The 27,482-nt window shown below is 50.5% G+C and overlaps 1 protein-coding gene across 2 annotated transcripts in view; it reads right to left on the bottom strand.

Annotated features, from left to right (window-relative positions):
* Positions 1-11,670: 11,670 nt before the first annotated feature.
* Positions 11,671-27,482, bottom strand: part of RASGEF1B (RasGEF domain family member 1B) — a 148,018-nt gene continuing 132,206 nt past the window's right edge. For both annotated transcript variants that reach the window (XM_059153695.1, XM_059153771.1), the window contains exons 7-14: positions 26,311-26,406; positions 26,091-26,193; positions 24,383-24,462; positions 23,018-23,113; positions 18,056-18,151; positions 17,573-17,696; positions 16,101-16,173; positions 11,671-12,996 (exon numbers count right to left, since the gene is read on the bottom strand). In XM_059153695.1, coding sequence (XP_059009678.1) covers positions 12,972-12,996; positions 16,101-16,173; positions 17,573-17,696; positions 18,056-18,151; positions 23,018-23,113; positions 24,383-24,462; positions 26,091-26,193; positions 26,311-26,406 — 693 coding nt within the window. In that variant the 3' untranslated portion in view covers positions 11,671-12,971. The remainder of the gene's footprint in view (positions 12,997-16,100; positions 16,174-17,572; positions 17,697-18,055; positions 18,152-23,017; positions 23,114-24,382; positions 24,463-26,090; positions 26,194-26,310; positions 26,407-27,482) is intronic.

Raw genomic sequence — 27,482 nt, 5'->3', positions numbered from 1 at the left:
GCGGTCCAGTCCATGAGGCGTCCGACTCCTGGTTGTGGCTCAGGTCGTGATCTCAGGGAGCCCCGGGGTGGGACTCAGCGCAGAGTCTGCTGCAGATTCTGTCTCTCCCTCTCCCTCTGCTCCCCACATCTAAAATTAAATAAATCTTTTTTAAAAAGTTAAAGATGATAGGATGTCGAAACAACAGGATGACCTAAACAGATGTCAGTTAGCAGCGCCCTGACTACAGACCTCTAGCCTTCCTCCATCAGGATGTACGATTTGTCCTAGTAAGAAATGGCTACTACAGGGGCGCCTGGGTGGCTCCGTGGGTTAAAGCCACTGCCTTCGGCTCAGGTCATGATCTCAGGGTCCTGGGATCGAGCCCTGCATTGGACTCTCTGCTCAGCAGGGAGCCTGCTTCCTCCTCTCTCTCTGCCTGCTTCTCTGCCTGCTTGTGATCTCTGTCTGTCAGATAAATAAATAAAATCTCTTAAAAAAAAAAAAAAAGAAAAAAGAAAAAAAAAGAAATGGCTACTGAAAATACCCATTTGGGTCCAATGAAGATATGTGTCAGTTAAAATCACGAGCGCCCGTTACATGAACTTCTGTTAAGACCGTCTTCTTCCATCTGAATTTACAAGAGTGAGTTTTCCTCTAACTTCAGTCTGTCAAGCTTCGTCTGGTTTGGTTTAATTCGTCATCGCAGCGAAACGAAAGCTCCGTCGGTATCGTGACCTTTTCAAGCGTCCTGCTGGTCAGTGATAGAAATGAGAGCAAAACGGGGCCAGCGTCAGAGCCCCACACCCCGTGACCCACTGCTCGCGAGCGGACGCTGACGTCACCCCGCACTCCGGGGGCCGTCGCCCAGCGAGCTCGAATTCTCTGGTGCTGTGGGCCATGATGTGGCCTAAATCTGTGCACCGATAACGCCAAAATCAAGTTTTCTTATGTCTTTGGGATTTTTCTAATCCAAGAAGCAAACTGACATGGCAGTTAAGAGCGCGGTTCTTCTAGTCGACATGGATACTGTAAGCTGCGTCATTCACCAGTTTTGCGAGGTTGAACAACCCTAACATTTCTGTGCCGCAGTTTCTCCACCCCTTAAATAAGAATAAGAATGGCCTCCGTGTCGCAGGGGATTTGTAAGTAAATTAGTTTATTTCTATCAGTTTAGCAGAGAACCCAGCATGTAGCGGTCAGCTCGATGTGTGTTATTACCAGCTTAGAAACATGTAGGGAGGGGGCTGCTGATTTAGGGAAAAGAATTCTGATCACCAATTCCAACACGTGAGGGGCACACCATCAAGCCATTCTCCAACACCAGCTGGATGTCCCATGATTCAGTGAATTCTGACTCAGACCCCATAGGTTAAGGGCTAAGTCTTACAATACTGCCCCCTGCTCCCAATTCAGTTGACAATAGCAAGTCCAGCTTGTAATTTGAACTTCTGACCGACTGGCTATAGATCTGAGGTTTCCACCACCTCCTTCTTGGTTCAGAGAAACATCTTAGTTAGTAGATCACCGGTGTGTTCTAAAAGAATATGACTCAGGAACAGCCAGCTAGAAGAGAAGCACGGGGTAGGTCTGGGGCGGGGGTCACAGAGCCTCCACAGCCGCTCAGAAAACCACTTTCTCTGCTTCCACACGTGGTTACCCACCTGGATGGTCTCTGAGCCCTTCCTTTTCAGCTTATATGGAGGCTTCATTACTTAGGCATAACTGACCAGATCATTTGGCTATTGGTGATTGAATCAATTGATGCAACTTCCAATTTCTGGAAGGTCCAGGAGGTAGGACTGAAAGTTCCAACCCTCTAACCACAAGGTTGGTTTTCCTGGCAACCAGCCCTCTTCCTCAGGGGCTTTCTAAAAAGCACCACATTAACATAACAAAGGACACTTTCATGGCTCTCCTCACTTAGGAAATTCCAAGGGTTTAGGAGCTCCAAACCAGGAAGGGGAGAAAACCCAATATATATTTCTTGTTATAATTCACAGTCACAAGAGGGCATCAACCAGAAGGCCTCACTGAGAAGGAGACATCTGAGCAGAGCGGGTGAAGAAGAAACAAGCCATGACGTTGACCAGCGAAGCAGGCTCCATGCCAAGGGGACGGTTAGGACGAGGCTCAGTGTGTGTCTGGACTAGAAAGGAGCGTATGTCTGGATCTGAATGAGCGAGGGGGAGGGTGGTAGGAGGTGAGGCTGGAAAGGCAGCAGGGTTCAACCTTGGGGACTTCAGATTGGACTTTGAGTGAGATGTGAGACCATTGGGGTGGTATGGGCAACAGGGTGCGTGACAGAGATGGACTTGTGTCCTGAACCACCACCCTCGCTGAGATGGCGCGCAGAGTTTGGAAGGCTGCGTAAGGATCCGGGAAAAGCTGATGGTGTCTTAACTGGAGCAAGGGGTAGCGGCGGTGAGAGCAGTCAGTTCCCATACATACGGACGCCGTCTACAGGACTACTGGCGCGCACCGGAAGAAAGAGAAAACACGGCTGAGGCCAAGTGATCCAGCCAGAGCAACCAGAGGATTGCTCTGGTGTTTACGGAGTTCGAAAAACGGGAAGAAGGGCCTGTCTGGGAAGCCCATCAGTCAAGACGGGCTGGTGACAGTCAAGACGGGCTGCGGTGACAAATGCACTCCCAGGTCTCACTGGCTTATTCCACGCGAATCTCCTTCCCACTCTTAGTGCCTGTCTGTTGCCTGGTGGCGGGGAGCTCCGCTCCGAGATTTCACTCAGGGACCCAGGAGGGCCGAGACCTCCTCCTGACCCCTTTCCTCTGTCGCCGGCGCGGCTGGAAGGGAGCACCGTGAGCTGAACTCTGGCTTTGAAAGCTCCTGCTGGGAAATGAAATCACTTCCACTCGTGTTTTATCAGACAGAGCAATCGCAGAGCTCTGCCTCACTTCCGGGGATGACGGGAAGTGCAATCCCACCACATGCCTGGAAACCAGAGCTGGAAAGGCTCAGTGACTAGCCCTGGTGACGGCCACCGGTGAGAAATTCCCAGTTGTTTTGCTTTTGTGTTTTGGACACAGCCGTCCCAGTAGAGGTACAACGTACAAGTCCGAAGTCCAGGGGACAGTAAGATGTGGATCCAGGCTTGCAGGAACCTAGAGTTTATATGATTTTAGGAGAAGCTTCTTGAAGACAAAGACTTTGAGACTCAATATAAAATTAGGGCCAGGGTCTTCGAAGGGCTTGTACAAGTGAGAGGGCCTGAAGCTTCAAGGCGAATCCACATCTAAAAAAGGCCTAGACCCATAAATAGAAAAGCCACCAGATGGCAGAGGATTTTAAACCAACGGGACCGAACGAAGTCACTTTTGAAGTGAATGTAAAAGAGCTCCTGAAACCGGGGCCGCGAGGTGTTTTGAGAAGCGATCAATGAAGGGAGTTCTCAAGCGGCTGGAGATGCTCCGTAAGGAAATAAGCCCCTTCCTCCTGATGCTTACTTTGCACTTGTTCTGCTCCGGCTGCTGCTGACGTCCACTACAGCCCTTCTCCTACTCACCGCAGGACGGCGAGCCTCATCACGGAGACTCGAACCCCGGCCTGCAGATGCCGGGAGCAGCTCCAGACCCGCCATTCCAGGGGAGGTTCAGTCCTGACCCAGCAGCAGGAGAAAGAACTGGCAGCAGGTACAGAGATTAAACGTTAACCTCCAGCCCCGGGCCACGTAGGTTCTCCGGGCCCGAGCATGTGACCCTACACAAGGAGGGAGCACAGTGTTTCCAGAGTCTGTCCTGACTCTGCCACTCTGCCCAGATACTCCGCCTGCCCCTGGGCTGGGCCCCCCCCCCCCGGGACTGGATCCCATCAGCAAGGGATTTAATTGCTTTGTGTAAACATTTCAAGTTCCCCCTTCATCTCACATTGATTAAGATACGATCCAGTTGAAGGTCGTCAATAAAGGAAATAGGACGCCTTAAAGGATGTTCGGAGATACAGTGGGATGAGAGCGGTTGTGGAGTTCAAAGTCACCTGTAGGAAGGATTACCCCGTCCCTTTATAAACCTTGTCTTCATCAGAGGAAGGTTAATGCATGGCAGACCTCAGAGTAAGTAACTGAGTCACGGGAGACGCCGTTAGCTCGCGGGGGCTGCTGTGATGACGAAGAGCCTCGAACGGAGCAAACGAGCGGCTGGAGCAGCAGAGACAGACGCTGTCCGCCGGGCCGGGCTCCCGCCGAAGACACCGCGGAGGACCCGGCTCCGAACCTCGGGAAGTTCCTTGACGTGTAGCTGCGGACTGCGTCCCCCCATGGCCGTCTCCCCCCGTCTGGCTCTGTTTCAGCTCCCCGCCCTCTAGGAAGACGCCAATGGTATTGCTTTGGGGCCCCCACTAATGTCTGTGAAGACCCTCCCTCCAAATAAAGTGGCATTCTCGGGGACTGGGACTAGGACGCTGGTCCCTGTCCCAGGTACTTGGACTCTGACTGATCTTTGCAGGGGACACCATTCGCCTGAACACAGACCTAGGACAACCCCTCGGTCACCCTCCCCCAGGCCGCCTTCTCTGCCTTGTTAGCGTGTTCCCAACCCTCCCCTGCTCCCCATCCTCGCTCCTCAGGCTCAGGCTCTCCTGATCGCTGTCCGGTCTAGACAAGCATCTTCTGCTCCGTCCCCTAAGTCACCCTCAGGTCGCCCCTGCCCAGGCCAGCTCATCGTCTCTGAGCAGCCAGTGTCCTCTGGCCGAGACGCACCTCTGGCCTCCTCACCTCAGCTGAAAACCCTTCCGCGGCTCTACACAGACTTGGAGGGAAAGTGCAGCGTCTCAGGCCAGAGCCCAGACCCTTCGTCCAGCGGCTCCCACCTCCCGCTCAGCCACAGCTTAACCCTGAGGCAGCAGGAAGAAGGCGGGTTCTTCGACAAGGGCACGTCATCTGTGCCCTTCTGCGGGGACGGCTGCTGGCAGCGCGTCCAGTCTCGGGGCAGTGAGGGAAGGGCGCCTCCCGGGGAGGCTGGGTGACAGCAAGGCACTGGCCTCCTCCTGGAGGAGCTCCACCCCCACCCCCACCTCTGCACAGCGTGGGGGGCGGGAGGCCGGGGGGGGGGGGGAGGGGGACGGGGACTCATTGGATTCCAGGAGGGACCTTCCTCCTCTGCCTGGGGGCAGTTCGAGGAAACACGCGGCCCGACCTGCAGGCAGGAGGGGTCTCCCTGGGCAGACGTCGGTAAAACCTCAGGTTTGCGTCCGCCCTGGAAAGGGCTCTGAGCTCCCGGACTCCTTAGACAGGAAGAAAGCGTTGGGGACAGCGTCCAGAAGAGAAGAGCTCCCAACACCTGTTGCACTGCGGAGCGTGATTTTCTCGGGGAGGTGAGCCCCTAGCCTAGGTGCTGGGTCTCACTCACGCCTCCGTATCCCTGGCCTTGGCACTGCGTGCAGCGGGCATAGGAACTCAGCAAATCTTGGAGATTTTCCCTTTGTTTTCTTGACAGGGAATCTGTAACTTCCAAAGTGCTGGGATAGGGCACCCGGGGGGCTGCCTTCAGCTCAGGTCATGATCCCAGGGTGCTGGGATCGAGTCCTGCGTGGGGCTCCCTGCTCGGCCGGGAGTCTGCCTCTCCCTCTGCCTGCAGCTCCCCCTGCTTGTGCTCACTCTCTCTGTCAAATAAACAAAACCTTTACTAAAAAAACAAATGCCAGGATAGCTGCAAACAGGAATTGCTAAGGACGGGAAGCTGGGCAGAGCCCTAGGCAGGCTGGCTGCCTTCGAAGGAATCCGCCTAGTGCAGGAAACAGTCCTGGACTGTGGTTGGGTCCCAGGCCACTCGGCAGCCAGCCTGAGAGCTACACTAATCAACGGCTTGGGAAAACTTTCAAAGCTCTTATATTTCAGGGCTTTGCAAGTTCTGCTTTTCCTCATGTCTCCCCTCGTGGCATAAATCGTTAGATTTCACTCTACTGGACGCCTTGAAATTCTGCCAGCTAGAAAGCTAGCGTAAAATGATTTAGTCGATCACGTAACCGAATGAATGAGAGTAACAGATTGAAACCTTCCAGCTGCTCGCCTGGATCCGTTACGCTGAAGAAAGTGATGTCTTGCTCTGGAGCGAGGCGTGCAGGAAGCTCCGGGACACAGAGCAGGTGAAGCAGGTAGGCTGGAAATCTGCAGCCTTCCTGGGAGCAGTGTCGTCCATCATCAGCAGGGCTGAGCTGGCTCCGTCCACCCCGTGATGAGTCACATGACCGTCACCTTCTGGGCCCAAGTGCATCCCAAGTAGAGACCATCTATGGGACTCGCTGTTAGGGCGAAGAAAAGAGAGGCTCTGTACAGACAGACGCACCTGGGAGTTTTGCTAAAAGAGGCGGCTGGTCTTAGCAGGAACACAGCTTTGTTCCTTTGTTCCTTCCACCCCTGCTGGAGCCCAGAGTTTCACGGAGGACACAGTCTGGGAAGTGAAGGCTGGACAAGCCTGGATGGGGCCGACTAAAACTCCCTTCGGACTTGTTCAGGACTGACAGCTGTGGGCCGAGAAAATAACTCGAAGACCTGTTGGTACCATGTCTTAAACTCTCTGAACCTCGAAAGTTCCATGTATAGGAATATTTTGGTAATAAGTCTGGATCCTCACTGCCTCGCAAGATGTAAGGGCAGAGAGCTAAGGGATCCCACTCATTCGACTGCCCCTGACGGCACACAGGGCTGGACTGCTGTGTGAGCCAAAAGAGTGGTCTGAAGGAAAGAAAGTGTTTCACAATGGCTGAGCCTTTGGGGGGCCACCCAAGAACCCCGTGGGTTATCCTTACTTCCTAGGTCCAAATTGGTGGAGAGGCAAGCACTCCAGTCAGCTTCTCTTTGGCTTGCAACAAAGGCTTTGGTCGTTTCTTTCTTTTTTAAAAATTTTTATTTATTTATCTGACAGACAGAGATCACAAGCAGGCAGAGAGGCAGGCAGAGAGAGAGGAAGGGAAGCAGGCTCCCTGCTGAGCAGAGAACCCAATGCGGGACTCCATCCCAGGACCCTGGGATCATGACCGGAGCCGAAGGCAGAGGCTTAACCCACTGAGCCACCCAGGCGCCCTGGTCATTTCTTTTTAAGATTTTATTTATTTGACAGAGAGAGAGAGCAGCAGAGGGAGAGGGGGAAGCAGGCTCCCCACTGAGCAGGGAGCCCGATGCAGGACTCGATCCCAGGACCCTGAGATCAGGACTTGAGCTGAAGACAGATGTCCGGCCGACCGAGACGTCCAGGCGCCCCAGGACTTGGTCATTTCTGAAGAAGACGGAGGAGAGGGACCGGTGATGCCCATTTTCCAGAATCTCACTAGATGGTCTGGACTCAGCTCCGGCAGTGACTGCACTGACGAGCAATCCTCCTGCTCCCCCAGTTCTATCATTTATCGAGTATCTACCTTGGTAGCTAGCAGGTTGTCGCTTCCCCGCATAGTCCCAGTGACGTTGCCGCATCCCGCGTCTTCCTAAACTTGCCAAAAGCTTTGTGATGTACAGATCCTCCCCCCATATTTTTTTCTCCCTCTTCGGAGGTCATGCCTGTTGCGATCTTCCCCCTGATTTTTCCCTCCACGGCCGGGGTCTCCCTGGATTTGGATTCCTGCAGCCTCCGCAGCTCCAGGGAAGGTGTCCGTCCTCAGGGCACTGGCGTGTGGCCCTTCCGGCGTCCGACAGCGTGGGACGTCCCCTGACAGGCGAGTTAGACTCTGCCGCTTCCCACCAAGGAGGGCCTCTCGGGCCCAAGACAAAACACAGGAGCGGGCTCTGATCATCCCTGGTGTGAATCCAGGTCTTCTGAGCCAAAGCGTGACTCGTGTTTGAGAGCCAAGGTGTGAACAGGCAATTTCTGTGTGATTTTATCCACATCATCAGGCACGATGACCACAGCCGCTGTGGCAACGATTAGTGCAACCCAAAGAGTTATTCTTGTCGCCTTCAGAAAGTGTGTTTCTTATTCTGGCACTTTTGAAATCATTCCACTGGCCTCGCATGAGGGTGTTTTCTGGTTTCTGGTGCAGCGGCCACTCTGCCCTGTAGAGAGCTCTGTCCCGGTGTGGGACACGGCCCGATGGTGACTGGAACTTCTAATGGCTCTGAGGAGCATTAGCCTCTGATCCCTTCCATCCTCAGACACAAGGACACACACAGAAGAGGCCGGTGGGAGGAAGAGAAGGCTGCGGCCGCATGTGAGACGCCGTGTTTACTTGCGAATTCGCCTTTGAGCCCGGCAAGCCGAGGAGGGCTTTCCCAAACCTCAGACCCTTAGCTCAGGAATGGTCATTCCACAGCAGTTAGTCCGGACCCATCGCTCACAGAGGAGGACCCTGAGGTTCAGAGAGGAAGGGAGACGTCCCCAAAGTCCCACAGATCTCCGCACGGTCAGGTTTAGCACTTGACCTCATGAAATGTGCATCTAATACTCTCACGGAGTAGATTTCTGACTTATCCCAAAACCTTGAGCAATCTTGGTCCCAGGTTTTTGGGTTGTTTTAAATTATGGACTGTAATATTATTTTTAAAGATGGGTTTCTTGGGGCACCTGGGTGGCTCAGTGACTTGAAGCCTCTGCCTTCGGCTCGGGTCATGATCTCAGGGTCATGGGATCGAGCCCCACATAGGGCTGTCCGCTCAGTGGGGAGCCTACTTCTCCCTCTCTCTCTCTGCCTGTCTGCCTACTTGTGATTTCTGTCTGTCAAATAAATAAATACAGTCTTTAAAAAAATAAAAAAAAATAAAAATTTTAAAAGATGGGTTTCTTGTTATGATTATTGGTACTCATAAACAGAGGGGAATGTTAGCAGACCAACTAAGCATCATCCTAATGAAAACCAACCTCAGTGCCTTGGATCTCCCTTGTTGGTCTCTGGGCACCAATGAGTGGAATGGAATTACTTAAATTTCTACTTATTTCCAAAATCCAAATGTCTTAGAGGTACGGTTGAGATTCAATCAACCCAAACAAAGCAAAAACCTGTGAGTCTGCAATAACCAGGCCGGTAACCGGCTGCTCCTGCATTCAGCACACTTCTGGGCGCACCTCAAGTCACACCACTCACCTGCCCATGTGAAATTTCATAATTGCTTTGCAAAAAATTTAAGAATGCCCACAGTCCTTCAACTCCGTGTTTCAGCCCACAGCGGTCCGTCTAGAGAAGGATGATTCACGCGGACTCTCATTGTCTCCAAGCAGCACAGGCGGAGAGAGGGAACGAGTGCAAACTGTTTCATGGTTCGGTCCCTTCAAGGAGTACAGCGTTTTCTTCTTGATTCTACGAAATATCATTTCCCTTCCCCTCTTTAATTCCCTAAATTAGGACCTACAAAACCGGTGCCTAGAAATCCAAAAACGTTGGCCAATGCATTCAGTTAAAAAAAAAAAAAAAAGTATATATACACATCCTTTAGGAGGAGTTGAGTTTTCATATAGAATTAGGGCAGTGGTCTTTTTTGCATGAAGCAAACCTTATTTGTTAGTTTTGGACATTAGGCCCCTGACCCGTTGGGTTCGGATGCATAAACCTCAAACCCCAACATGTCTTTTGTCAGCTTTTAAGGGGAGCCATTGGTCTTGTTTCCGTGAAAGAGACAAGGGGAAGATTCGATCATTCAAATCCAGAAAAAAATGCGGCTTGACTTCTCCAGGAAGTTTTAATTTTCCACCGAAACACTCGAAGTCCAAATCTGGCAAACATCTTTCCTTTTCAAATGTCTTCAGGGTGGAGTGTGCTGCTCTTGATCTCGGGGTTGAAAGTTGAGCCGCACTGCGGGTGTAGAGAGGACTTAGAAATAAAATCTTAAAAGAAAAAATGTCTCAAGGGAGAAGCTCACCAAGCTGCTATCAGAATATCTTTGAGTTTTCTATGTTTAGTTACTAGCTTCCAGGTAACTCACGTTTCCCCCCAGGCAACGAATCTAGGAATTCCTTTGAACCCTAAGCTGCAAAGGAAAATTACCAGCCGTTGTGCACCCTCCATGCGGATGGTAAGACAGCTTTGGGGAAGAGGCTGGCACTGTCTTTTGTTGAGACCCGTCACAGGGTAAACAGAATGTCCCCCAGCAGCAGGTAGAAGATGTTAATAATCCATAAGTCAACATTCCTGTAGGGTTTAGCTACAGGGCCCCCTCTTTAGGCTGTGGTTTCTGGAGGTCCTCAGGGCAGGAGGCCAGGCAAGCACAGAAAGAAGCTGCCAGCAGGAAGGCACAAGGCAGCAGAGGCACTGGGCGGGGGTGTCGGAGCCAGGAGCCAGTCGGGGGACAGGTGAAGCCGAAAACCTCCCACGGTGAGGGTAAGAGGACAGGGGTTGGTGAGATGAAAGGCTGCTCCTGGGGAGCTCAAGCCCGTGGGCAGACACCAGGGACACGTCCTTGGAGAAAGGTTCATTCTTCCCTCCTTCCCCACCCCAGGTTTCTGGAGGCTTCCCCAGGCCTCAGACTGCCCCCAGGCCTCAGGACAGAGTCTGTTGCAGAATGTGTGGCACGTCCAGACAGGCGACCTCCCGAGTCTGAACCTACCAGTGACAGGGCCAGGGCCGCCCACGCTGAGTTTCCAGAGGCTTGGGGCCGCGGTGCAGCCGCACCCGTGGGACTGGAGCCTGCTGGGGGGTCTGAGCCACGGCACGGAGAGAAGAGCTGGTGATCGCTTGGAGCCTGGTTTATCCAGATGTTAAGACAAGAGGCTGCGTGGGCCGATGGCAACTTCCCGCGAAGACTCAGCGTCCCGTGTTTTAAGCCGATTCCCCTTCAGTAAAATATTTCCAGCAGCCACGTGTGCGCGCCTCATGCCCCACGAGAGACCTCACGACCTCACGCCGCCTCTGCAAACCCACGATGGGACGCGCAGGAGGACCGCGGGGGCCCGGGGCCCGGTGGGCAAACGCTCCGGCAGGGCCGGGGGGGGGGGGGGAGGCGGCCGTGGGAGGCTGCGCGGGCCGCGCCGCTGCCGGGGGACTCCAGGGCAGAACGCGGCCCCAAGACGGTGCGGACCGGAGGAGCGTGGCTGCGTTTGACGTTAAGGACACCGAAATGTGAATTTCATAGGATTTTCACAAATTGGAAAATTTTATTCTGTTGATTTTTTCCAGCCGTGGTTAGCTGGTGGCAGATCGGGCCAGCAGCCGGCAGTGGGCTGCCCTGGGTGGGGACGCTCGCGAGAAAACCGCGCCGCTGCCCCGGGACAAGGAAGGGGGCACAGAGCCCGGGGAGAGCCCGGTATGGCGGGCGCCTCGCTGCTCTCAGCAGGTTCCAGCACCGGTGCGTTAGCATCCTCTGTGCCCTACCCAGACCTACAGAACCCAAAGCTGCTCCCCAGCGAGATCCCGGGGCTGACAAGTCTGAAAGGTCCTAGTGAAGCTGAAGAAGGCTCGGCCGCATGGGTTAAAGCCTGGCCTCTGGAATCCTAGGCCTCCTTCCAATCTCCGGGCCTAGTAATAGCCATGTGGCCTTGGACAGATTGTTATTATTATTATTATTATTAATGCACCCGTTCCCACACCTCTAAAGGGGGGCTGGTGATCCACTAAGCGCGTGCGGTGCCCGGCCAGTGCTTGTTATTCAACGCGTGCTCCGACCCCTTTCTAGAAGATAAATGTCTACGCACGTACCCCGGCGGGCCTCTTCCTCCAGGACAGACACGCTCACGCCGGTCACTGAGCTGAACTGCTCGGACAGCCCCTCCCCCGGCCCCCCACGACCCCATCCATAAAAGAAGAAAGAGACGCCACAGCTCCGGCGGGGAGTGTAAGATATATTGACGGTTGTAAAGGGACAACTTGGCGACACGTTCGGTCTGCGGGGAAGGCGTGCAGCACACACACATGCTCTGTTTTGGGAAACCGCGTCATTAAGTTCTCAGATACGTCTCTGGTTTTGAACATGGTGTTTTGTTTTCTTCATTAGCAGTTTACTACTCTACAGTTTCTCCTAGAGTAAACACACAGGATGGCTGTTTGCAGAGCAAGGACAGGCTTATTGAGATGTTTAACAAGGTGAACTACTTCACAATTAGATCGACCTTTGAGTTAACAGCAAGATGTTTGTCATTTGTTTTCCTTCACGGCCGCAGTGGAGGCGCGGGTTCACGTGTTTAGTCACCAACAGACTCCCAAACATAATGAAAAAGAACAGTCTGCTCAAAAAATTAAGTTGTAATTAGGCCATGGGTTTTTTCCAAGACTCTTAAAGTCAGATAATTTAGATTTACAAGAGGGAAAAAATAGGCATGATGGAAAACTAAGTAACAAAACAGCTACTGAAAAATACATCTGTAGAACACAGTGGTCAGTTGTAAACAGCTCAGAAGGCAGAGAAAACCAACAGTCCTTCTAGAACGCAAGCAGTCCCACGACAGTCTGCTGCTTTTTTCCCCAGTGGCTATTTTCCAACCATAGTGTTGAGCTTCATTATATTAAATAACTTATATGGGTAAAAAGGAGTTTGCTAACCAGCAGCCAACTCAAAATCTTGTGGGAAGAGGGAGCAGAGGAACCGGAAACGCAGGAAGCGCAGCACACACTGCGGGGAACCGACGTTGAGTCCGCGCTGAACCCGTCTTCCTGCTCCGGGCAAGGCCCTGGAGCTCAAGTCCGGATCCACAGCGAAGGTTTTCTCCCCTCCCTCCTCTCCCTTCTTCACTTAAGTTAAGGAAACACGGGCTTCCTAAGAGCCAGCCCTCAGCTGGGCAAGTCCCATTAGCAGCAAATGTTCAAGCAAAAAAAAAAAAACAAAAAACAAAACACAAACACACACAGAAGAAAGCTCCGTCCAGGTGCAGAGCTGTGATTCACATGGAAATTCCAGAAGATGAATCACGGGCCGCGCCGGCAGAGAATTCTTTCTCAGGCGTCTTCCGTGAACATCTCCGTCTCCCAGAGTCCCAGTCATCCGCCGGCCATGGGACGCGCGTCCCCGTCTGCCCGGAGCCGGCCTGCTTGCGGGGACTACGGGACACTCTGCAGAACTGGGTGCGGGAGACGCAGCCCTCGGAGGTCCACGCGGCTCAGCGGCAGCCACGGTCAGCGCCCGCTCCTCAAACTCTGCCTAAGAGGCTGGACCTGAAGAACAACAGACGACAGTGAGACACGGGATGCGACGGCGGACTCGGGTCTGGGTTACAGTGTCCCGCCCGGTACCGGTTCCACCTCTCCTAGGCCCCGAGTTCGATTACGCAGAGTTAGAGAGAGGAAGAAACGTTCACGTCTGCACTGGTCTGGTCACAGGTGGGCTTACTCAGTAGAGAAGCATCTGCCCATTCCAGTGCCCACGGAAGGCATTTAAACAGCCAGGGACAAGACCGGTGTCCACCCCCAGGTGGATGTTTGTCATTGTCACTGCTGAGCCCAGGTGACTGGCGCCAGCGCCAGCAGGAAAAGCGTCTATGGGGAGTCACCTGACTGCCTTCTACGTTAGAGTGATACAAGTTTCAGGTAGGTACTATCAGCCTAGAACAATTAGCCTTTGTGTCCACTTAACATGCAGCTTTGCAAACGATCATGGCCTATTTTCCTTGTCCTCTTGGTGGCTGCTCCGATTTGGCCAACACCTGCCGCAACCCGACATCCTTCCCCAGCGAGGCAGGAGCACGGGCCCAGCGCCGCAGCAGGCATGGAAGACCCCGTGCTTGCCCTCGAGGGGCTTACGTTGTCATCGGGGTAAGAAGCAGGGCACTAAAAATCGCCCGTCGGCTTGGAAGGGGGGAAGGCGTCTGCCTTGTTCTCCGTCGGAGGAGATACGGATCAGAGACGGGAGGCAGTGCGGAGGGGCTGGAGACGACCCAGGATGTGGAAAGGGCGCAGTGAAAGTCTGTTCTTCGAGGCTCCGTACAAACCACTCCCATGGAGAAACTAGTGTGTTGTAGAAGAACATCTTCCCTGTGTCTCTCTGCAGATCTCCCCACACACCGTTCTCTCTCTTTGGGCTGAGGTGGCCCCTCGGAGAACACTTCCCAGAAGTGTCGCTACTGAGCACGTTAGAGCGGAGCACAGCCGCGGGCAGACGCATGGATTTGTCCCGGAGTTTAAGCCTGTACAGGGCACCCTCTTTTTCCCTTCCCATTTCTAAACTATCCACTCACGTCTCTGTTCACATTTCAAGCAATCGAACGTTAACCGTTACTGTATATCATGTGTCCGGTACACGTAGATATGAGAAGAGGTCGTGCAACTCGGTCTTTAGTTTTCGCTGTCAGCGCTCTGACTTTATGAGCCCTTCCGACTAAGCTCTGGCCACGAGGAACGCGGCGTAAAGAATCACAACCAGAAAAGCCTGGACAAGACGCATGTGGGAGGCTCGGACCATTAACGTGTCTGGATCCCACAGGGAAGGCTGACGCCAGGTATCCTGTAAGTGCGGCCGCTTTCCTGGCTTACCAGTGCCTACAGATCGATACAAGTCACGAGAGCTAAGCTCTACTCGGGGCCCGTATCAACTCCAAGCTCTTAAAAACAATTGGAAAGGGAAGTAAAAAGAAGAAGAAACACGGAAAGCAGGGAACAAGGAGTCAGTCCTTCCTAAAGCTCTCACCCAGCACTGAGGAGTGCCCCAAATATCCGTGAACCCAACAGAGTATATGAAATCTTAATATAAATATGTCACTGGCAGGCCCACAGTTTATGACCGTCCACCTGCGCGCCGGCCCGCAAGCCTGCTAACGTTCCCCTGACGCCGGGTGTCGGCGCACCTTCTTCTAGTTTGTGTCTGGAATAAAAGAAACCAATCACCAGCGCCTGGGTGGCTCAGTGGTTAAAGCCTCTGCCTTCGGCTCAGGTCATAATCTCAGGGTCCTGGGATCGAGCCCTGCATCGGGCTCTCTGCTCAGCGGGAAGCCTGCTTCCTCCTCTCTCTCTGCCTGCCTCTGCCTACTTGTGATCTCTCTGTGTCAAATAAATAAATAAAATCTTTATTTAAAAAAAAAAAAAAAAGAAACCAATCGCTCACCCATCCCCGTGACGAGCTCTAAGCATAGCGATTCCACTGTCTCCGGACCGCATCCGTCCTCATGTGCGTCCAAATAAATCACACAAAACCAGATCTAACTGAGACACGCTGCTTCATGAAATGTGGCCCAGTGTCAAGTGAGATGAAGATTCCCAAGGACTCTGGGAAGAGGAGAAACGTGCTCGTCGGCCTGGTACCACAGGGCACATGTCCCAGCGTCTCTCAGCAAAAATACAAATAGAGCACTTCTGACTATGGGAATAATGTATCCTGGGCTACTTTACTTATTAAATATCTCAAATGGTTAAAATATACATTGACCTATTACCTATCCTGGTTTTTTGGAAAATGCATCGACTTGAAAATGCCAGTAGATTAACACAATTCTTTAATTTGAATAGATACTGGATCATGTTTAAAGTCCCAGTTTCTGGGGTGCCTGCCTGGCAGGCTCAGTCCGTTGAGCGTCCACTGGGTTTCTGATCAGGTCACAATGTCAGCGTCCTGAGGCCAAGCCCTGCATCAGGCTCTGTGCTCTGCTCGGGCTTCTCTCTCTCTCCTTCTCCCTCTACCCCTCTCCACCTGCTCCAACAAGCACATCTTCAAAAGACAAAGTCCTAACTTCCTCCTTCTCTCAAACCAAAATGGGGACCAAAATGCAGTCGCCAAGAGAGTGACACACTCAGACTGACTGAACCAACCGGTACTTGGGTCTCATCACAGTCAAATAAAATTTTAGTGTTTGTTAGGACTCTTCAGAAACCGAGTCTGAACTTGTTATCTCTTAGATGAAGGGAACGAGACGGTGCTCCCTCTACCATTCACACTGCGCGGAAAACAACGAGGAAGAAGGAAAGCAGAGTCACCGCACGCGCGACGGCAGAGTCACCGCACGCGCGACGGCAGAGTCACCGCACACGTGACAGCAGAGTCACCGCACGCGCGACGGCAGAGTCACCGCACACGTGACAGCAGAGTCACCGCACACACGACGGCATAAACAAATGGAAGGCCATAAAACTGAATGAGGGCAGGGAGGGTTTTCAGCCGCGAAGATTCAGGAGACAAGAGAAAAGAAGCAGAGAGCACCGGAACACAGGAAGGACGTCCCACAGAAAGGACTGGAACACAGGAGGGACGTCCCACAGAAAGCACGTGGCTTTCCTCCAGTAAGTCCCACGCAGCCCGTCGAGCGGCACAGCGATGAGAAGCGCAGACTCACCGTAAGGACTTCCATCGGTCCTTCTCTATGTGATTTTCAGGTCCTTCACTCTCGTAGGAAGCCAGGTAGAGCGCTGCAATCAACCAAAGTAAGAGCGCGTGAACACTGAGGCCTTCTCCTGCGCACCACCCCCGCCAACACCCCGTTCATCAGCTGAACCCGAAGCAAGACTCTAGCATGTCATCTACCACTGGGAAGCACCCCGGTTGCTGTGAGAACACAGAACATCACTTGGCCTGACTGACCATCTCAACAAAATCCAAGGGGCCAGGGCACCTGGGTGGCTCAGTTGGTTAAGCGTCTGCCTTCGGCTCGGGTCATGATCCTGGAGTCCTGGGACTGAGTCCCACATTGGGATCCCTGCTCAGCGGGGAGTCTGCTTCTCCCTCTGACCTCTCCCGGCTCAGGCTCTCTCTTTCTCTCAAATAAATAAATAAAATCTTTAAAAAAAAAAAAAAAACAAAAAGGAAAACCCCCCAAAAAACAAAAAACAAAAAAACAACTCAAGGGGCCTCTGGGCCAAAAAGGTACTTAATTAACTGAAGTTTCTGAGTTTAACAGCTTTCAAACGCAAGCCACACGATGCTGCCACAGGCTCACATCCACGTTCTTTACGGGGGGAGGAGGTTCTCTCCTGCTAGCCTTGATTTTTACAAAAGCCTTTCTTAGCTATAAAGCCAGATTTTCCAGTCCACTTTTTCATTCTTCTAATATTTTTTTCTTTAGTTTAAAATCAAAAACAATCTCACTCAAAGATGTAAAAGCTCGGTATTAACCCCACGTGTAGGGATTGTGAACGCTCAAGGCCCCTCTGGGATGGGTAATGTCAAGTGTGAAGCACACGTCGGTCAGGGTCACTAACAGCACCGATCTGCTACGAGAAATTACTAACACCACTGAGTCCCAAGATATTAGAATATAAAAGATCGAAAGAATAAGTCCCTCAGTCTTTTATAAAGTTTATCTCTCTTCTCATCATTTTTTTTTCAGTATAGACAATCACTGTTTCTGCCTAAAATTCATTAACATCTTAACAGGTCAAGATTTCCCACTACTTCTCCAAATAGCAGCAGGTAGCGACTATTTTTGTTTGTTTTTCAAATAACTTTTAATGCCAACGTGCCACAAACAGAACACCTTTGTCCTCCAGTGAAGCAAGTTTCAAACAAGGTGGGGAAAACATCCTTCAAAGGACTGTCCCCATGTGTCCCCAAAGCTTGGCAGCGCTAGGATTACAGGGAATGTTTAAACACAGAAACAATCTGTTTGTGGGTAAAGAGTGAGGGCCTGGCCAGTACTTTAGGGGCACACCACGTGGTTCCCTGCGCAACAGAAAACTCTTCAGGAGGATGAGTTCAGAAGACAGGCCTCATGTTGGTGACGGGCCAGACCAAGGCCCACTGTACCCGCGCGCGCCCCAACGGCAGGCTGCGGGATGTGGGGATGGGCGGCTCGGCCCCGAGACCACTCACCGTCCTCACTGAAGACCGGCACCGTGAGCAGATACTGCAGGATCTTCCGGTCCCTCTCAAACGGACACTCCACCTGTTTCCACGTCATGAACTCACTCACTTGTTTGGCCAGTTCCCAAAATTTCTAAGAAAAAGAAGAGTTGAAAAGCGGTCACGAAAATCATGGGCATTCCACGGGTGTTTCTTCCCCCTCTGGCTTCGAACCAACTGAACTACGTGACTTTCTTAATCTCATACAAACTAGCTCTAGGTATCTGTGCGGAACAGGTAAACATCTACGCACATCCCTCCAGATAATTATTAATAACAACCCTGCAGCTAATTTATTCTACTCGGTCCTCGGGAGCGGTATTTCCTTACAAAACAACAGACAGAGAGAAAACTTGGTTCTAGAACTTCAGAAGCGACGCAGGCGGCCTGGCCGGGAGGGAGTGTCCCCGGGCCGGCTTCTCCCTGCGCTCGGATCCCGCGGCCTCCCCTTACCTCGAAGTTGACGTGGCCGTTCGGAAGGCGGTTGGCACAGCCCTCGTTGAGGAAGTAAATATCTTTGATTAAAAGACTGAAGAATGGTATCACGATCTAGAGAAAAGAAAAGAAAAGATTTAGGTTTGCTCGGGCAAATAGGTATTCAGTCTCTCATGGAACAGTACAAGGGTTCCTGGCGGCCATCAGCAACTCACTAACAGGCAACAGTGAAGGAAGACACAGTGTTTCACTCGCCGCCCGTGACAGCACTTTCCTCCCTTGCATAATTCTGCTGAAGCTGCAAATGCTAGTAATAACCAAACCCCAACAGAGACAATAGGCATTAGGAGGTGGAGGCTGTGGAGCTTTTGCAGTCTTCCCCACTGCCGTGTCATAAGTGTAAGAATCCTCGTTAGCATCAAGGGAAGAGCTATAAGAACTCTGGCTTTTCAGTTAGCAATCCCTGAGGTCGAGCAAAACACGAAAAGAACCTGTCACTGCAGGTATCTTCAGATTTTACGACGTGGGACCCACTGCCCCACTAGAAATCTGTCCTGCTGTATCCTTTAGACTTACATGTCTTAGACCAATCTCTTTTGAGATGAACATTTTACTCTTGAAGATATCGCTCAAGATAACATGAAAGCTCAGGGTTGGAGGTCATGGTTGCTGCAAACTTGCTATTGGGTAAACCTGGCCTTTGGCAGAGAACAAGCAGGCACCTGTTCTCGTGGGAAATCACCTGGGCAGAACCTTGCACAACATGTTGTGAGATGTGTCCAAGCACGGAGGAATATAAATGTGTCTGTTAGAATTAATGGCTGTTTGAAAAGCAGTAAACCTCCAGTAAGACGTTCCTGCCTCGGGTCTTTGATTTGATGAGGCGGTATTTAATTAACCTAAAATAATCATCTCTAAGAAACTATCTTAAATCCTGTGAAGTCCATAATGAACAAAGAACAAAGCTCAGATACTATAACTTCCACCTCTTCTCAAGTGCCAACAAGTTTTTACAGATTCTAAGTGTGCTGCAGTGCGCAACGCTCCCCACACGAGCCGTGGGCCCTGCTGTTCACCGAAGAGCACGTATTTGAAGTTTCCCTAAGCCTGTGACTCACGGGGCACATCCACCCCAGAGGATTGGGATCCCTGGAAAACAGGCATTTGGGCTCACACACAAAAATATGAGGTATCACTTTTCACTTCTAGAGGTAAATTCAGATGTCCCCCAAAGTCATTTAAAAAAAATAAGCCTGGGTTATTTTTTTATTGCATTGGTCGCTGGAATAGCCCAAGTGAATCTGTGGCTTTGAGTGTCTTTGAGTTACTTGCAGTCATTGCGATGGTCTGTAGAAGCCTCTCGGTCAAGATGCCCTCACCCCTTCCCCTTCCAAGATCACCGGTTAATCCTCTATTATTTGAGGGCTAAACGGCCGTCATAACAACGGAAAGGCACGCCCAGGACCGCACTTCATTGAAAGGTTTCGGACCCCGCCGGGCCTCGGCTTCCCGCAGCCCCACGGTTTACCAGCAGTGCAAGCCGGGAGTCTACACACGGCGGCCTGCAGTCCGGCCCAGGCCCTCCACATGTTGCCAGGGGCCACGCATTTAACATTTTCAAATGGCTGGAAAAATATCAAAACAATATTTCAAGAGCATGAAAATGACAGGAAATTCAACTTGCAGTGGCCCGACAGCCTCATTGGAAAAGAGCCACACTTGCTCACGCACCTACGTGTCGTCTGTGTCCGTTTCTACGTCTGCGCGTCACAGCGGAGTAGCCGCGTGGCCCCCAGAGCCCAAAATACTTGTGACCCGGCCCTGGACGCGAAAACTCTGCTGACCCCTGATGCAAGCTTAACATACTAAGAAACATAGTTTCCTCACCTTAACATGGGAACAACAGTAACCACCACACTGACTTGTGGTGAGGATTAAATAACACAGGTCTGACCTCAGGTAAGCTCTCCCCAAAAGCCAGTGGGGAGAAAGGGGAAACCACGACTGATGCACCTTTACGTTAACAAGGACGTATCAACACAGGGAAATGGAGACTCAGTCATAATCAAGATGTGGCCCTTGCACAGTGTAAGAGTTTGAAGCAAGAATTTTCTTTATTCTCAGCGCTGGGCTGTGAAAGTCACGTGGTGTTGAGCGTTCTGTCTCACACGGATATCGTAAACGTCTCATGACCCCATGTCATGTGCCTCCAGCGGAGGCTCAGGGCTACACCTTACGGAATATTCACACTCATGGTGCCCCCAAGATGATCCTATATATACAGAGAGAGACAGACTTCACGTAGAAGAGAGAGCATCTGGTATCTGTCTGACTTATTTAACTCAGCATAATGTCCTTGAGGCTCATCTATGTTGTCAGAAATGGCAAGATTTCATTCTTTTTCATGGCTGAGTACTACTCCATCGTGTGTAGCGATCCCAACCTCTTTACGCATTCACCCACCGATGGATCCTCAGGTTGTTTTCCTGTCTTGGCTATTGTAAATCCTGCTGCAATAGACACACGGGTACAGAGATCTTCTTGTTTTCTTTGGATAAAAGTCAAAAGTGGGACTGCTGGGTTGAGCCCTAACCAACGGCTTGCATCACTCTACCAAGAACACAGAAATGTAAGTGATCTCCCTTCACGGCTCTGTTCCTTACACCCATACGCCTTCAGCTTCTACATTACTCACAGACAGTTCTCTTCGTATCTGCAGCCCCTACAACACACCTAACACAATAAAAATCAGGAGATTATAAGGGCTTCGGCTTCCCAGGCACTAAGGTAGACATAAGGGTTGCCAATAGGAGGGAACAAAAGCTCCGGTTTCTGGGAGGTTTTTGGAGATCCTGCCAATGGTGCCTTTAGTGGGAGAACTTCTCAAGTAATAATGTTTTCTAATTCACTTTCAAAATATTCTTTTTTTAAAAATTTTATTTGTTTAAGTACTCTCTACCCGCAATGTGGGGCGCAAACCCATAACCCAGAGATCAAGAGCCCTATGGACACTTCAGCAACTGAACCAGCCAGGCACCCTCTATCAAAATATTCTTAATTCAGAAACTTAGCAAATATGCTTTATAGACACAGTCAGTTTCATGCCTTAGAAATGCATGCTGTTGAGTGGGAACCAGTTCCCACAAACATGGATGGAATGGTAAAAGGATTTAAAACCATATAATCATATAGGAAATGGCGAAAAACCTGGAGGCAGGAGTACCCATAGGAAAAGTAGCTGTTTAAAGATCATTTAAGGGCCTCCGTGCAGAAGACAGAATTGATGTGTTCTAGGATATGATCCCTAGAGATGTGCCACCTTGGTCACATAAACTTACCATCTGAAAGAATATTAAAGATGCTATTACCCGAACCGTGTTGCTAGGAAGATTTATAAATTACTTGGGAATAAAGAGAGTTTCTCCTCACTTCAAAAGAGGAAAAATAAACCCCAACCCTCCTGAATAAAAGATGTGTTTTGCCCAGAAATGTTCTCATTCACAGCCTTTGAGACCAATTGTGAAAAATGGCATTTTTTTTACGGTGGTGATTTCGTTTGTTTTACGAACGAGAGAGTGCAATTCAGACTCCCACACAGAACGGGTTTGTAAGGACAGCAAAACTACAGCAGGCAGAGTTTATGAAATGATTAAAGGGTAAGTACTTTGGACTGTTCTCTGGAAAAAGCTGTTGGGGAGTCCCAGAAGTCTAGTCTTTCTGGGGGGCGGGACTTCAGAGTGACTCTGGCCGGGGCGCCCTGCTGGAGGTTGGGGTCGTTAGCCTCCTGGCTCTCCTGGAGGGTCCCGCAGAGGCGGCCTCGCACCCCGCTGGGGACTGTGATGAGAGGATGCGGCCCCCCAGGTGCTGATTTCCTGAAGCCGAAGCAACTTCTGGTTAGACTTTTCCTCAGTCTTGCCACAGGACTGCTGAGACTTGAGCGAGTAAAACCTAAGACCTGGTCCCTCCGTCCGGCTCAGCTGAGACCGTTTTCCCTGCTTCATCTCCTCTCTGACCTTGTCTCTTCAAAAGCTTTAACTATTGGGTTCCCAGCATCTGTCCAATGTTACCAGGACGGACACTCTGGACTTTGTGGAGAAGCAGGTCAACCTTTCCAAAAGGCGCTTCCTCTTGTGATTTGTTTTTGTTCCGGATCACCGAGGCCGGAGCTTTCTTGCAGAAGGGACTGAGGTGTCCTGCAGTGTTTTTCACCCTCATTCCTAAAATTTGCTTGACTTAAAAGATGGACAGAATCTAAGCGAAATAGATTTTCCTCAAACAACCTCGTCAGCCCGTTTACCGTAAGCAGGTACTGACGTCACAGATGACACGATCTCCAAACGTCAGAAGGACTGTTCCTTTTCACCTAAGAGATAGGACACTAACATGGGCCGAGAAAGGACCCGCAGAGTCGAGCGTATGACAGAGCCAGGACTGTGAGGAACTGTTCAAGGGGCGAGCAGACAGAGCACGCACCACTCGTCTCTCAGACATCACCCCTGCACTTCCCGCCACCCCTGTCGCCCACACACCCACCTAGAACCAGCCTCACGCTACAGCGACCAACCTCCTTCCTGCAGACAGATGACGTAGCCACGGGAGGTAAGTTAATTCTTGTAAGAAGAACGGTTATACTCCATCAGCTACCTTGGGCCGAGCTGAAATGTCTGTTTTCCATTAAATCAAATTACTCTAATGCTAGCCGTCATCTTAACACATGACCTCATTTATTGCTTGAAAAACAACTCAAACATAGAACAAAATGATCATTTAAATAATGCAGTAGCAACACAGTACTGTCCGTTTGTAACGGACACTAACACGGTGCCTTCCTCTAGCATTGCCCTTCTCCACGGGGCAAGGCACAAACCCTCCCGCAGTCTCGACTTCTCTCCTGGATCTGAAGCTCGGAGCAGGAGTTCACAGTGCATTTTAATGCCACACGTGGTAACTAACATGAATACAACTCCTGTAGGCACGTACCTTCTCTCGGCTGCTGTGAGCCGTTAAAGACCTTTGCGCTGCCCCACGAAGAGCTGTTCGGTAGTTGTAGAAATTACTGGAAGGGTCCATCTGATGCTGCCCACAAAAGAGAGAAGAGTATTAATCTCTTACTTCCCACCAGCACAAAGTCGGCAAGACCATACTTTGAACCCTACATAACACACTGTGATACGTGAGGGGGGCCCAGGGCGCGTCGTGGGTTAAGTGCCCACTCTTGGTTCCAGCTCAGGCCCTGACCTCAGAGTCACCAGATCGAGGCTGCTCAGGGCTCCAAACTCCGCGTGGGATCTGCTTGCATTTCTCTCTCCCTTTCCCTCCTCCATACCCCGCCGTCTCTTTCTCTCTAAAATAAGTAATAGATCTTCTTTAAAAATTGCAATAGTTGAGACAACTCATTAAGGATAGGAATGACCCCCTCCTACACACGCAGGCATAAAACCCATCAGAACACACATGTTTTCTTTGCTGAGGTTTGATTCATTCACGTAAGCTGAAGTTGGCTTCAAATCAACAAGGTCAAACCTAGACCAAATTCTTTCCAGGTTCACCTTGGAGATTCGACTTAAAACTGATAACAGAGAATCAGAAACTAGCCTAGGAAACCACTTCCAGGTTTTACTCAAATGTTAACGAACCAGTTGCCGGTTGGCCGTGCATAGCGACCCTTTGTTGTGAACGTGTACTTTGCATGTGGTAACAAATCACTCACAGGGAACCAAAGCGTACTGTCTTACCAGAAGGAGAAGACATTAGACAATAAGAATAAAGGCATAATAATGCAATACATCAGTGCTGCTTCCCAATTTGGAGAAAACTTAGGAAAGTGCATTTTTTTATTATCTCCCAAGACCACTGATTCAAAGGACCAACATGCCAAGGTGATAACGACATTAGTATGATCCAAACACAAATGCCTTTCTGGACAGCTCGTACTATTCTCCGAATCACCCTGCAGAGCCTTTGCGCAGGTTAGCTAAATCTGCTGAAAGATGGCGCGGGAGTATTTCTATAGGGATGGGAACTCTCCCCCGGGACACTGCAAATGCAGGACGACAGCCGGCCCGAGGCAGAACGCCCAGTGGCTCAGGACCCAGACTCCATCCTGGCAAACAATAGGGTGTAGCTCACAGGCCGCTATTTCTTCAGCCGGTTCGCCCCAAGGTGGACCCTCTGTCTACGAAAGGGCCGGGCTACAACCCCATCTCTCCTCCCCTCTGCCAGTTCTGACCCCTCCCTTCCCTGCGTCTGTAAGGAGAGACGGGCTTTCTTCCCTAGAGGGACGCCCTGATCAAGGGCAAAGCTCACACAGAAGAATCTCACTTTCAAGGCCCCAACTCCACGTACCTCAAGGACATCAAACTTTGCAGTCTTCACTTTAGCCCATGTTTTTTTCAGTCGAGACACGGGGCTCATGTTCATGCCGGCTTCCCGTTCGGAACAGAGTGGAGACGGGAGAAAAGGTTGAAACAGACAAGTAAGAGAAGTCATTCGAAATCATGCTCCAAAAAAGTGTTCATCACTAAGTGCAAGTTAACTTGATAAAAAAAAAACACCCGCCAGTTTTCCGCAGTAGAAATACCGTCTCATACCCCACCAGTAACACGACTTCCTCCTTCTCCTCATCTTCACCAATATCTGGGTCACACAGTCCTTTTTTTTTTTGTTTCTTAAAGATTTTATTTATTTATTTGACACAGAGAGAGAGATCACAAGTAGGCAGAGAGGCAGGCAGAGAGAGAGGGGGGCTCGATCCCAGGACCCTGAGATCATGACCTGAGCCGAAGGCAGAGGCTTAACCCACTGAGCCGCCCAGGCGCCCCTCACCCAGTCCTTTTAATTTCAGTCATTTCAATGTATAAAATGGTTTTACACTCTGATTTTAATTTGTATTTCTCTGATGACTAATGATACGGAGCACATTTTTATGTACTATTATCTATAATATAACAATAAGTATACAAAAGCAAACTTTTGTGACATATCTAAGTATCTGCCCTGTTTTTCACTGGGTTTTCTGTGTCCCTATTGATTCACAGGGTCCTTTATAAAGGCTGGATGCAAGTTCTTTTTCAGCTGTCATATATGACAGATACTTTCTCCCAGGACATGGTGTGTCTTGACATTTTCTTAGTGGTATGAGGGAAAAAAATTAAGTGAACTTCTACCGCCTATGACTGTGGACTTTCGGGTCCCTGATTTCATGGTCTTTCTGCTCACTATTTTCAAGAAGTAAGCCAGATAAAAAGCCAAAATGTGGTATTTTTTAGTGAGAAAACAAGGAAAATCATGTTGAAAAGAAAATGGAATTCAGAACTGGTGAGGGGGAAGTTATCGGCATCAAAAGCACTGAATCACATCTGGTAGATTCTCCAACTTCAAACTGACTCTGACTCTAGAGGGTCCAGTAAATACTCAACTATTTATTGACTACCTAAAATGTATAGGATAAACATATGATTTATCCTATAAATAGAGTATTTTCAAATGAAAGAGTCACTATCAGTAATCGTAGCATGACTCGGGCACTATGTTTATAGGATGAATGACTATAAACGAATGATCACTGGTGTTAAGATCCCCATGTTACAAAGAAGGCGCAAAGTTCGTCCACCAGGGTAATATGGGGTTGCAGGTGTGAGTCCTAGGAGCATGGACAGTCACAAGATCCCGTTTCTCGGGCCACCCTCCGGTGCATGCTGCTAACATCATACCGCGCAGTCTCAGATCATACATTTTTATCATGCTTGACCAAAAGCTGCCCGAACACTTTCTAAATCCTCCTTTTAGACGAATCTCTCCCTCATGAGTTTCTATCGGTAAATATTCAGAAGAGGACAAGCTGCCTGGCCGTACTCCGTGAAGGCACACACGTCAAACAGAATGTGCGCTCTTGTACGGTGCTGATATTTAAAGCGTTCAGAACATTCTAGAACAACTCGGGATTCAAAAGTAGAGTTTTGATTAATGAAACTGTACTACGTGTGCATTTTTAGTGGACACACTTCCCAGGACCTCACAAGTGAAGGACCCGTGCCTTCCAGAAAACACTCACAGATTATGGCCATCAGAGAATTGAAGTTGCCGATGTTGAAACACTCCCGAGCTACGTCGATGAAATACTCGATCATCCTTGCCCGATGCTTCTTCTTCACGGGCTGTACAGAGACGGGGAGAAAGAGGGCACTGATCCAACACGCGGACCCAGCGGGTGTAAAATAAATACGAGAAGAATAATAGGGAGCGCGCGGAGAAAGGGAGAACCCGTTTCTCACCATGCAGATCTCGGTGGCAACCAGGTAGCTGAGCCGGTTGAACCATTCCACATACGCCTCCAGGTTTCGGGTTTTCTTCCGTTCACTGTAGCAGCTCTGGGGAGAGCAAAGCGAGCAGATGAGTTGGAGACCAAGAGAAAAGAGCGGACTGGGCTCTCGTTTCTGTCAGGCATGGGCCTTTAGTCCAGTTATGGAGTGAGGCAGCCTTCCAAGACAAGGGGATGGGGAGGAGGGAGAGAAAATCACTAACATTCTGGACTCCCTTCACAGAAATACCAGCCTCTTCCTACGGTCCAGTGAAACCCATAAGATCTAGTCAGAGACATACTCTGAAGTGTTCAAAATGGGGCCCTTCCCCCCAAGAAAACCAAGTCACTCTCAGTGGCAACTGTCTTCCGAAGCACAATCCTAAGGGGTTTTGGCTGCGCTCCAGAGCAACCTGGACTGACGGGTGCCCTGGGAATGCTGCTAGCGACATGGCAAGGAGAGGCTGAGAGCCAGGGCTGGGATAGTTTCTCTTAAAATGCAGTCTAGGACAAAATTTCGGAGCATCATGTAGCAAGAAGCGAAACATCTTCCAAGCGAGGTGAATGAGAGTCTGGGCCGTCCCGGTCCTTAGCAGGGCGAACGGCTCATTACTCAAAAGCGAAAGGAGTTCAGCTCATCTTGGCGCTCAGGGCCAAGCCTGAACAGGGTGACTGCACTCCTCTTTCCTTCCTTCCAAAAAAATCTAACAAACAAAAAAAAGTCCACTAGCCTCCTACTGCAAAGCCTAATCCTTGCTTCCTGTACTGAGGGAAGCTATTCTAAGGCCGGAAAACAGCTGTTACCCCTAAGTTCCAAAGGGGGTTTTCACTAGTGGATGATCCAGTCTTTGTCTAACAACTCGAGATGCTTCTGGGCCACTGGGGAACCACTGGCCATGTGTGTTCACCGATCTTACATCCGTGCGTGTTCACACGTGGCTCATTCGGGCAAGAGCCTGTCATGAGGGATTGACCTTGAAGCCAGCAGCAAAGCGACCCTTACTCAGCTCACTGCATGTGGGTCCTGTCTTCCCGCCCCTGTGATTGCTGAGTCACCAGCGGAGCATTCTCTGGTACTTTTTTCTGACTTAATCTGCTAAAACCATTACGCCTTTATCTCCAAACTTCATCACCGCAAATCCTGTG

The sequence above is a fragment of the Mustela lutreola genome, chromosome 1 (genome assembly GCF_030435805.1).
Source record: "Mustela lutreola isolate mMusLut2 chromosome 1, mMusLut2.pri, whole genome shotgun sequence".
Lineage (NCBI taxonomy): Eukaryota > Metazoa > Chordata > Mammalia > Carnivora > Mustelidae > Mustela > Mustela lutreola.
The sequence above is the reverse complement of the archived record's forward strand: the minus strand, read 5'-3'. Positions and strand labels throughout refer to the sequence as shown.